General features: G+C 37.6%; 5 protein-coding genes across 5 annotated transcripts; 4 read left to right on the forward strand and 1 right to left on the reverse strand.

The window, feature by feature from the left end:
* Positions 1-462: 462 nt before the first annotated feature.
* NUS1 (ditrans,polycis-polyprenyl diphosphate synthase) lies at positions 463-1,554 on the forward strand (the record flags this gene model as incomplete). The annotated part of the gene is made up of 1 exon (XM_448102.1): positions 463-1,554. The coding sequence occupies one exon, from the start codon at positions 463-465 to the stop codon at positions 1,552-1,554; it is 1,092 nt and encodes a 363-aa protein (XP_448102.1).
* A 759-nt stretch (positions 1,555-2,313) lies between these two features.
* On the forward strand, positions 2,314-2,859 carry GVI51_J08899 (uncharacterized protein; the record flags this gene model as incomplete). The annotated part of the gene is made up of 1 exon (XM_448103.1): positions 2,314-2,859. One exon carries the CDS (start codon positions 2,314-2,316, stop codon positions 2,857-2,859), a length of 546 nt encoding a protein of 181 aa, XP_448103.1.
* Positions 2,860-4,838: 1,979 nt separating this feature from the next.
* On the forward strand, positions 4,839-5,828 carry GVI51_J08921 (60S ribosomal protein uL29; the record flags this gene model as incomplete). The annotated part of the gene is made up of 2 exons (XM_448104.1): positions 4,839-4,841; positions 5,469-5,828. 2 exons carry the CDS (start codon positions 4,839-4,841, stop codon positions 5,826-5,828), a joined length of 363 nt encoding a protein of 120 aa, XP_448104.1.
* A 261-nt stretch (positions 5,829-6,089) lies between these two features.
* On the reverse strand, positions 6,090-8,933 carry UFD2 (ubiquitin-ubiquitin ligase UFD2; the record flags this gene model as incomplete). Its single annotated transcript, XM_448105.1, has 1 exon — positions 6,090-8,933. One exon carries the CDS (start codon positions 8,931-8,933, stop codon positions 6,090-6,092), a length of 2,844 nt encoding a protein of 947 aa, XP_448105.1.
* Positions 8,934-10,513: 1,580 nt separating this feature from the next.
* Positions 10,514-12,292, forward strand: RBS1 (Rbs1p; the record flags this gene model as incomplete). Its single annotated transcript, XM_448106.1, has 1 exon — positions 10,514-12,292. One exon carries the CDS (start codon positions 10,514-10,516, stop codon positions 12,290-12,292), a length of 1,779 nt encoding a protein of 592 aa, XP_448106.1.
* Between the last annotated feature and the right edge of the window lie 92 nt (positions 12,293-12,384).

A 12,384-nucleotide genomic window follows, 5' to 3' on the forward strand; every position in this document is an offset into this window, starting at 1 on the left:
CTGGTGATAGATCCCTGCTGTATAAATTCATGGTAATTTTAATGAACTGTTTTGTAGTCTTGACAATTGCCATGCTCTTTCACAGGCGCCTATTATCAATAAATCAGTGACCTTTTAAATTTACCCGGTCTTAATCTGAAACATGTTTTAAATCGAAACTGAATTTACACTGGTCAGCTAGATCTGCTAACTGTATCAGCAAACTAGTATAAATAGCAATCTACTTGATCACAGCTTTAATTATTAAACAGCTACTTGATCCATACGTGAACCCACTGGTTCCTGCCAAAAGCGACTAATTCTCCGCTGACAATAAAAATATACCAACAATCTGCGCCATCGTTGCAGTTAAATATCAGCTTTTATAAGTATTTTACAGTAAAGGTGGAACCAGGAAAAAGATTAGAAAGTATAATAACTGGCGAACTGCTGTTATTTGATTGGATTCACATAGCTTGAGTCATGGTAGAAATTAGAGATGACTTGGTCGAGGATATTGTTGAGTTAACCAGGCGGATACCTATCTTACATATAGAGGAATCCGGGCCCTTACTGGTTGATTTGGCACCAGAAAAGGAATGCTTAACTAACGGGAGTGCCAACACCAAGATCCGCTATGCACAAGCTATACTAGACTCAGTACTAACTGAATTTGGCGGCGGCAATAGCGGCAGCTCATTCTATGAGATACAAGTGCCAGATGGAGACGTTAAAAAGGGAAGGCTAATTTTCAGACAGTTCAGTAAATTAGAAAAATTTGTATATAAGATTCTTTTGGCTATTATTTTCTTTGTGTTTGGAATGCTCAGGTATGCACTATATCAGTACAATCAAATGAGGTTATCTTTGTTGCATCTGATATACAACCCATCCAGGATACCCCATTTGATAAGAAGGGATACTTTACGATTGAAAAAGATGCCTACTAGAGTTGCCTTTATATTAGAAGCCAAACCTATTGGACAGGTTGGGGGAGGACTCTATGGTCTTTTGTCAAATGCCGCAGAAGTGGTCTCCTGGAGTGTTTACGCTGGTGTCAAGGAAGTAATCTTATATGATATGGATGGTTATTTTCAAAAAAATATATTCCATTTGGAGGATGAAATATACAGTTCCTTAACGAACTATTCCAGCAGAAATAGCATTCCCAATTTCACGATCTATGTACCTCACAGCGGTAAAACATATAAGAGATATCACACGGGCAATAACGAGTCCCGTGAACATATCTCCATTACAGTTCTGTCTCACATCGACGGTAGACCCACCGTGGTCAACGTTGTGAAATCAATAATACAACTATGTAAAGAATCAAAGATGTCTGTGGGCGAGATATCTATGGAGTTAGTGAACTCTGTACTGACAAGATTGGTATGCGATGAACCAGATCTACTGGTGTACTTCGGCCCTACACTGGATCTCCAGGGGTTCCCACCTTGGCAGATTCGGCTCACCGAGCTGTTCTGGGAACAGGACAACAACCGAGTCTCTTACAGCGTCTTCATTCGTGCTCTGAACCACTACTCCAATTGCAAGATAAACCTCGGCAAGTAATGTATAGAGAATTAGCTAGATAAATGTCCAGGCAATGGAACTTCCCATACAGCAGCGTTACACAAATAGTTACTAGTTACCCTTTAATACTATATGGGAATAGTTCACTAAATACAATTTTTAGATAACACACATTATACAAATATAAATGGAATTGACATGGAACTGCTATTCAAATCATGTGATATATCACTATATATTCATGACGCGTAAACAGTAGAATATGGAAAAATGTCCCAATTTAAGACATTTCTTGCTGTATTGTCCTGAAGCTACGCGTACCCGTTATCCTGCAGCTAGACAATCCCCAGTAGCCTAAATGGAATGCGTTGGCTTTTGTCATGTCCTTTTTTTCTTTGCCCCTGAGAGACTGCAGTACAGCAGTGGGATCAATTTTCCCAATTAGGAAATTTCTTCAAAACAAAATCAAGGACATTTGGTGGTAACCTTTTAGCCACCACTTCGTGAGTTTTGCTCAAAATTTCATATTTTTTTTTTCACTTTTTTTTTGCTTTCTTCCATCCAAAGGACTGGAAAATAATAGAAATTTCAATTTGTTATATAATTGCTGGGATCGAGTTTGTTGCTGAATAGTCGCTGATCGCCAGGGATCAAACACTGATAGCAGGTTTTCTTGAACAAACAGATTTAAGTGCCAAATTTTTTTTTTTTAGCAGGAATAAAAGAAAAAAAATAACGTTTACTGGAAATACTTGTAATAAAAAGGAAACAATAGAGACGAACGACAAATAATAAGAAATGGGTTTGTTTGCTTCCAAGTTGTTTAGCAACCTGTTTGGTTCTAAAGAAATGCGTATTCTTATGGTTGGTCTAGATGGTGCTGGTAAGACCACTGTTCTTTACAAGTTGAAATTGGGTGAAGTTATCACCACTATTCCAACCATTGGTTTCAATGTCGAGACTGTGCAATACAAGAACATTTCCTTCACTGTCTGGGATGTGGGTGGACAAGACAGAATCAGATCTCTATGGAGACACTACTACAGAAACACCGAAGGTGTTATCTTCGTTGTTGACTCTAACGATAGATCCCGTATTGGTGAAGCCAGAGAGGTTATGCAAAGAATGTTGAACGAGGATGAATTGAGAAACGCCGTGTGGTTAGTGTTCGCCAACAAGCAAGATTTGCCAGAAGCCATGTCTGCTGCCGAAATTACCGAAAAGCTTGGTCTACACTCCATAAGAAACCGCCCATGGTTCATCCAAGCCACTTGTGCTACTTCCGGTGAAGGTTTGTATGAAGGTTTGGAATGGTTGAGTAACAACTTGAGCAACCAATCATGAATCAGATAAAAAAAGGGAACAGAACTAAAAACTATAGAAAAAAAGCAATGATTCAACATTGATCATTGCCTCTATCCATTTTTTTATCTTTTACTTCCTGTTATTATAACATCGCATTGCTCAATACTATCTGAACAAAAAACTATTTTTCTCAAGCTAATTATTACTATTACTATTTTTATTACTCTTCTCACTCCATTCTTAATCTGAATTAAAAATATACTAGACTCCCATTCAGATCTTCATCGCTCTTTCCGCCCAAATTGTAACGCTCAGTTTTATTTCTACATTGATTCCAATATACCCGCTAGTTAATGATGTCAAATGCCAGCTTTCTGGATAAAGTCTACAACTTCATGAGCTAAGGAGGAAAATCGCCAAGTAGAACCTGATATGAAGAATTGATCCTACTCAATTCTCATAATAGGAAGGGAAAGTACTATACGAATTTCCGTATTAGAGATCACACCCATTGCCGGCTTTGAATATTACGGGAATCAATTATAAACGGGCCATTAATTGGTGGGTTCGATGGACGATTTCAGACATACAACAAAGGAACTTTATAAAAAACTACAACATATATATGTGCGACATTATCCTTTTTTTTTCTCTCTATCATATATATCATATATACAATAGTGTATCACTACGTTCTACAACCGTAAAGGAAATGAATAACTCACTGCTAGCAGTGTTTATATTTGATTAAGAATTAACCGAGAAAAATAGTCATTGATTCAATTTAGCCCTCGAAGTCATGCAATTGATTAGATGTATCGTAATCCCCTGCAATCTCTTCCATATTGACACCATTTGTGCACTACCTTAGAATGTGACACAGTGGTGCAATCTATCAACGACTTGATCATTTTCTTGTGACTGCTTTGGCACTCAGCCATAGTATTGCAACGGTTTCCTAATTTGGGTTGTTGATAACACCCATACACCATGAAGTAGTTAGTGTCATATGGGTACACCGTTTTCTAGACTAGGAGCCAAATTTACTAAATCAGGAAAGTTTCTTAATATATTTACCCTGCCGTAATCCTCATATCTTGAGATTGTAGGCCCTAAGTTGCGACTGAATGGCACTAGAGGTAGTTTACTCTAGTAGAATGTGTAATGGCCCTCTCGACTGTTTCTGGGACCTACGCCCCAACGTGGGCTCTCTACACCGAGCCAGGCTTCCGTCTACACAGTGCCCATCCCATTGGCAAGAGTAAACTCCTTACCTCGACCCGCACCCTGACCAGGGGAGCGGTTGGCACCACTTCCGGCCTGCCATCTCCACTTTCGCTTAGCACCGTTCCTACCAAGGCAGTAGGATGAGCAGCCTCTGTACCACCTCCCCTCTAGATTCACCCTTCACAGAATACTACACTCCTCATACCCCCCCATCATGGGCCCAACCGTAGTCTGCAACTACCATTGCCCTCCAGAGAGAGATGCCCAGCCTAACATCCCCTTTCCACGCCCACAGCAAACGCCGGCCTAGCTGAGCCTAGCTCAGCCTAGCTGGGTCCATCTGAATCTGCTTTGAGCCTAGGAGGGCCTAGCAGGTAAGCTGCTAGACAGAAAGACCCTCTCTCTAGCCGGCCTAGAGCATCCCACTAGAATGTTCGGACAGTTACCACAATCACCATGGACGACTAAATGTGGGCAGCAAACACCGCAACGATCCACAGGAGAGACTTTGCCTTCTACTGCAGTTTGTTACCAGACTCTCCCATCTGTGCGGTTCTTTCACTGTACCATTATCGAGCCTCTCTTCATCTCTTTTTTTCCACTTCCCAAAGAGAGTTTCAAAATTTCGCTTGTGGCCAGAGACAGAGCCCACCATTTGTGAAAAATTTCCCACATCATCACTTGTTAGCATAGAATAAGAGAATACATAGCGTTTCTATATAAGAATAGTATCGTTAATTTCAGCTATTTCTTAGTTGAATCACAGCTCAAGACAGTCGATTGTAACCAAAATGGTATGTTAACCTCTCACAAAATGAAATACACGCCGAATACTATGAGAAGACAGGAAAAGCAATAGCAGAAACGGAAAAACCTGACACAGCAAAGTTGTTGATGAAGAAGATACTTATGTGTTATAACGTGGAGCATATAATGATCATATTCGTTTCTAGTAGATCTATATGAGGCGATTACTGCTTTTCTCAAGTATGCTATGGAGAACCCATTTACTAACATGGAAATTTTTTTATTACCTTTTCACCTCTTACTTTGGGACATTTATGAACATATGAACAAAACGTCGAGTCAAATAAAATACATGGGAACATACGCAAACCGAAGAGTCGGATTACAAACTGGAAACTTTCATGGTGTACCTCTAATAGTTGACAGCAATAGATTTGAATATGAATAATTTCAGAAGATACTACAAGAATACACATTTGCACCAAACAACTTTTTATAAAAAACAGAATGACGAACAATAAAAGACGTATTACTGGGTTTGGAATATCGTACTACGGGGAGGCGTGTGGATATCCCATTGATATAATGTTAAGCAAGTCGATTTTTGATGTTTTTCAATTCGTGAATGTCTCCTAGTGTGAAGTTTAGAAGAAATATAATTAATATTAATACAGGCCGGTGTTAAAGCTTACGAACTAAGAACCAAGTCTAAGGAACAATTGGAAAACCAATTGTTGTCCTTGAAGAAGGAATTGGCTGAATTGCAGGTCCAAAAGTTGTCCAGACCATCTTTGCCAAAGATCCACACCGTTAGAAAGGACATTGCCCGTGTCTTGACTATCATCAACGAACAACAAAGAGAAGCTGTCAGACAACTATACAAGGGTAAGAAGTACCAACCAAAGGACATGAGAGCTAAGAAGACCAGAGCTTTGAGAAGAGCTTTGACCAAGTTCGAAGCTACCAGAGTCACTGAGAAGCAAAAGAAGAAGCAAATTGCTTTCCCACAAAGAAAGTACGCTATCAAGGCTTAAACTTATTTCAGGAAATAATTTAATCATTTTCAAAATACTCCCTTTTTTGTAGAAATAGTTATAATCTGGTAGGTATATCTTTCATAATCCAATACACAATCATACTATAATAATAACTTCTGTCATAAAATGACGAGAACTGTTCCATGGAACATAGTAACACCATCAATCTTGATGCAATATACTTTTATGCCTAATTAATATATAATTTTATAAGAGTGATACGAAATCACTTTAATTGCATATAATATGACTGGTAATCTATTTCTTCATCTTCTTATTTTTCTTGTATTCTTCAATTTTCTGCTTCAACTCCGTGTTTGGAATAACTTGTTCCAATTTCAATGGCATTCTGTTAAATGGATCAGTTGAGTCACTTAATAGATGTGCCTTGATTGTTGCTCTATCGATGTTAACCTTAGATGTTGGTAAAGTCACTGGATCTTTCATAATAGTGTACATTAACGGATCCAAAAATTCTTCGGGGGCATCTCCATATTCCATATCTTCTTCTTCTTCGGCGTTCTTCCTTTCCTCGGCTTTCAATGCCAGGTTCATTAACTTGTCACAGAATTCAGGTGATACAAGACCAATTTTACTTTGTAAAATATGCACCGCTCTTTCAAATAGTGCTGTATCAAATGATCTGGAGTCTCTTGCAATTGCACTTATGAACTCATCTTCTCCTGCAAGATTAACATATACAGTTGTCAACGCTTTTAATAATTGTTTGGGATGAAACGAGTACTTCTCAGGATTTTTTACCTTAAGCTCTCCACACTTAGGGCCAACTAATGACACGAGATTATAGTTCAACATACTTGCTAGACGGTCCACAATTTCGGAGCTACAGAAAGCAGAAGGAATATCAGCGGTAAAAATCTCGAATAACTTAAGAGACTTCCCGGCCAGACCACAGGATGATTTTGCTTGTCTTTCTGCAGACATCAGCTTACTCTGTAGTTCCTGATCATTTTCTTCCCTAGTTGGCTGATTACCTTTGGCTCTGTTTTCAATTTCATTTTGAATGTTATGAACATCTGCTAGACTACTTAAACCTTCATCCAAAAGGAAGGTTAAATCATTTAACATACGCGCAACAAATCTGATAAAAAAATCACTGTTCTTTTGTGATTGCCAAATCAATTGATTTTTGTACAGTGGTATCCTTGAATACAATTCCTCCAAAATAATTGAGATGCTGTATCTACTATTGAATTTATCATAAAATTGAGATGATGATCCTGTTTTTTCAACAATAACATAAAAGTCTAACAATGCGTAAAGCAAGTTTTCTTTAATAAGTTCGTCATGCTCAAATATTTCCATCATAAAACCAGGTGAACCATCAGTTAACGGCATTGCTCCAACACTAAATAGTTGCACCAGTTTACCCTTTAAATGTGGGTTTGAAACCAACTCTGGGCAACGTAAAATGGTAGTACCAAATTCCAGGAAGGATTGTAATCTTGGATTTCTGAACAAAGGAGAAGTTGAATATTGGGCAATATACAACGCATAATTGATTGGTCCTTCCACACAGAATTCTGGATAATATTTGAATGGGACTGGCGCATTCTTTCTTAAATATTCTGCATTATCGACATTTTCAAAACCAACTTGATCAGGTATCAAAGGCAACTTGAAAGCCTGAGCAGGATACTGGTGGTTAGGATCAATCACTCTCATTAAGAATGTAGAAGCACCACATATAAAGTCAAATACCTCTAATTGCATGTTACGGTGCGTAAAAAATCCTTGAAGAGCAGACCGTATCGATTGTGTTATCTTTAGTGTCTTTTCCATTTGTTTTAGTTGCATATTAGCAAATGAAGCGAACATATCTTGTGAATTTGCGGCTTCTTTAACTCTTTCAATTTCTTCTCTTAACCGTTTCAATTGTGGCGTTATCTTTTCATCATACAATAAAGTACCTCCTAGACCATACTGTAAATACGTTAAAGTTAAGAAAAAACAATCTGAAATAAAATTTGGTTTCATTTCAGCATCTTTTTTATTCCTATCATAAAATTCATCAGCCTCTTTGAAATCAGAGTTCAATCTTGTTTCCTGGGATAGATCAAGATATAGATTCAATGTGTTAAAATAGTTTACATCAATCTTATCAATTTTCTTGTAAGATACATCCAAAAATGGTTGCGAGAACTTTACTAAAATTAGAGTAATATTTGTCATGAAAGCATTAGAAGCCAGCTTATTTTGATTGGCATGGTCACCTCTTCGCAGATGGTTCTTATTGACAATTTGTGCAAAGTAACTGATCATATCAGATCTTGATTCTTCAGAACCTCTAATAATTTTGTCAATAACAAAAAATAGACGTTCAATAATGACTTTATGTTCTGCTTGCAAGGATTCATGAATAATCATTGTTTGTTGCTTAGATCTCTCCAAGTTGTCTCCATAATTTCTTAAAGCTACATTGGGATTTAAAGGGGATAAAGTTAGAATAGGGCCTAATATGGTTACCTTTTCGAATTCATTTGCTTTGCAATTATAGTCTGCAAAAAACCCCTCTACTTTAGTGAAAATTGCAGCTACAGGTTTAAATGTCAGGAACATCTCATAAATAGATAGTGTGTTGTTGTAAGTCATGGAGTCATTGATATCAAACATTGCCATGTCCTTAGTTAAATAGAACTGCAAATTTGTGAAGACATTTGTTAGGAATTCTAATAGCGATCCTTCTTGATTAGCTCTTTCAATGATCTTTGGAATGAAATTTGTGTAATCATCCACTTTCTCAATGATCTTTTTGATATAGTTCTTAAAATTCCCATTCATACAGAACTCTTCAATTTGAAACGCCACCAGACCATAGCCTACCAGTAAAGTTTCGATCTCGTCAAAGGAAGATTGTAGCTCCTTTGCATTTTTGTTTTTTCTTCTTCTGGTCAATGTCCTATTGTAACAGTTATTCAAGTATGCAAAAGGCTCCAACAATTGTTCGTTCTCAGTCAATTGAGCTAATATAATCCCATCGATATTCCGATCGATTTCATCCGAGAGCACGGTATACTGCGGGTTATTCGTCTCAGACCCAGGCAACTTCACCTGAAAGATATCCTCAATGATCAATTCCATTTCTTATCAGTACTTGAAGAGTCTTAGTATACCTCCCTTTCTTAGACCTGCTGTGAAAAGCCTCCAAAGCACACAAAAGATCAGATATCGGAATATTTGCAAACAAACAGTTGGCAATCCAGACACTTACCCAAAATAAAGAGCGACTAATGGTGTGTTTATACCCCACAACAACATGCATCTGCCATTATGGTCCTTAACTACTACTTTTGAAGCTGATTCGAAGTTTGCCTTCAGCTAGAATTGGTGAGCTCATATATCATATTAAACGATAAGCGACTACAAGCCGCATAGCTCATAGCGATGAGCTCTCAAGGTTTGCATCCAGATGCAAATAGTCTAATGGAACTAATATACTGTTAAGTCTATAGGCAAAGTACATATTATATTTTTGAATCTGGGTATATCATTCACTACTATGTAGCTTTTGATTCAGAATGTGGTTGTAGTCATTGTAAGATCATACCTTTCTTCTAGGAACCGGAGGATCTAGAACTAATTAAATTCAAATGCAATATGGATCTAGTACTGGGAAGGGTTGGGGCCATTGTGGTCGGTTATTTCTATACATGTCTATTACGATCCCTGTTATCAAGCTACTGTTTGAGGGTATTAGTTGACGATGCTATGAAAGAAATGGGGAGAGGAGTGCAAAGGGGATGTGAAAAGGGTGTGCAAGGGACAACTCGTTAGTGCTGATTACGGAGTTTCTTTTGGTGGGTTTCCATCTGAAGTCTTTTAGTATGTGTCCCGTGTGCATTTTAAACAAAAGACCCAGGAAAAAATGGCTTGTGTCAATTACTTGGGTACAATTTTAGTTTTCCTGTTTCAGGTTTGCGCAGAATTTTGGGTTCCCTTTTTCCTATCATGACTTGGACTTGGCAATACAACGTAGAGCAAGGGAATAAGAAAGACCCAAAGGGGGAGATAAAACGGATTGCATCATTTCAAATCGCCGTACCTATTTTACTTGTACTGTATGCATATCTAATAAATTCCTAATAACCTTAAAATATCACACAGATTGTTCCAATTGAGCTCCCAAAGGAAAAATAAAAAATCAAAAATCAAGAATCAGGAAAGATAAGTGTTAATCATTAGAAACTTATATCAATCTATACATAGGGGAAGGTCAATAGAGAAGTTTTTGCTTTGAGCTAGTACATATACACAATACACTTATTTTTTTCTCATTTGAAAGATACATCCATTGTCTTGATAGAAAGAATAGTGCGCTATTATTAATCTTTTTGTATTTTTTGAGGGTTATTTTTTACACGCAACATAATTGCTAAACAATTGTTATTTCTAAGAGTGCAAACAGACTTTACTTTTTGATATCAACATAGATAAAGTCGAATACTCAAATAATCTCCAGCAAGGAAAGGAATCAAGTTGAATATAAAGAAATTCACTAATATTTGATATCCAACAACTTTCAAGTATTTAGCCTTTCACAAGACATTGTATTACGATTTGGAATAGGGAGATATTAAGACAACTTATTAATAATAGTCTTTAAAGATTAAACATTGATCTTATTTTGCTTCAATCACACTCATTAAGTAAAAGGTTCAACCATGGAGGAAAAACCGAACGTGAGCAATTCTGAGAGTTCTAGTAAGAATGTTAACGATTTGGATTGCGAAGAATTGGGGTTATCGCCTGCAATGATCACAGCTTTATTCAAAAGACCACATGACAGACAATTCATTATCGACAAGGAACAGGCTATAATCAATTTTATTGATTCTAACCAAAATTCGTTAGAGCTACGCCCTATGAACTCTTACTACCGAATGCTTTCTCATCAAATTGCCGAGTATCACCATCTGAGACATGTCATCGCACGGAGTAACGATGTTAGCGTTATACTCTTTAAAGTAGAGGATACGCACAAGTTTAGGAACAAGAAACCCCTATTGAAGAGCTTGGAGCCGTTATACGTAACTGAAAATAAATCCACAGTATCAGAGGAAGAATCTAAACCTGCAAACAACTCTGCTGGAAATACCAAGAAATTTAAAATACTAAAAAGATCAAAGTCAAAGGATGATGCCATTACCGACAATAGCAGCCAAGAGAACATCCAATTAACATCTGAAACACCTGAAACCCCATTACAGGAGTCAAATAATTCTAGTTCATCTGCTTTGTTAGAGGAGCAGCGCTTGAAGAAAGAGGAGGAATACAACCAAATCAGACAAAATTTATTCGAGAATGTCAATGGCGATGAGGTAATTGATGACAACTCCTTGAATGATGAGGATGATGGTGTTCATACAGACCTAAGTGAGGTTTTCGGAGATGTCAAGACCAACAATGATTCAGAAAATCAGGACACAGCAAATGGTAAGGATGAATCAACTTCTGCACCATATTATAGAGTCAAAATCGTGCAAGAAAAATTTGGTGGTATCAACGATTCAAAGAATGGTGCATCTCCACAACCTGATGAATTCCAGACATCTCGAAACAGTCTTCTGACAAACCAGGAATATCAATATCATTACAAAGGATATCAAAATAGAAATTCAAGAAGATCCTTCCATAGCAGTAACAGCGCAAGCAGCTTGGGTAATGACATGAACCCTGGATATAAATCGAAAAATAGAAGTGGCAGCTTTACCAGGCGTAGCAGTAATAGCAGCATTAATAGTAGGAGATCATCCTATAACAATAATTCTGAATATGGAGGCCTACATTATGGTAAATATATGCAGCAAATACCACAAGGAACTCCCGCTGGTTTTCCCATGCCTTACATGATGTATCCGCCACACCAAATGATGCAGTATCAACAGATACCACATTTAGGAATGTTTGCAGGTGCAGGTACTATACCAATCGATGGAGCTGGCGTGCCATTTTCAACATCAGCTCCGTATATGTACCCAATACCTATACCACCAACTACGGATGGAATCAATGTGCCTGGAAATGCTGCTGGCAGTATGACGGCCAACTTTACACCCTTCTCCCCTTCCTTACCAAATGGAGTACACATGAGCCCTATAATGGTGCCAAGTGTTCCTAGGTACAATCTAAACTCAACTAATCACCGTTCACATTACAGTAGTAATAATTCTGAGTCAAAGGGATATACAAGAAACAACAAGTATCAAAAGAATTCGTATAGGAATAAGATTACGACGGAGGGTGGTAGTAACGAATCATTCGACGGATCTGAATCAGAAAAAAGTATCGACAATGGCAGTAATAATAATGATCGTGAGGGCAACGCACCCAGTTATCGATCTAGAGGCAATGAGAAAGGAAATTCTGTGTCTGGGGATAACTCTCCAAAGGGGGAAGATATACTCTCATTAAATCAGAACTTGAAAACACTATCAATTTGATCGAGAAACGCTTAATAGATAAATAAATTTAGCAAATTCTATAGTAAATATAGGACATGTCACGACCGAAAATAATAAGACGAGCACCTAAG

The sequence above is a fragment of the Nakaseomyces glabratus genome, chromosome J (assembly GCF_010111755.1).
Source record: "Nakaseomyces glabratus chromosome J, complete sequence".
Lineage (NCBI taxonomy): Eukaryota > Fungi > Ascomycota > Saccharomycetes > Saccharomycetales > Saccharomycetaceae > Nakaseomyces > Nakaseomyces glabratus.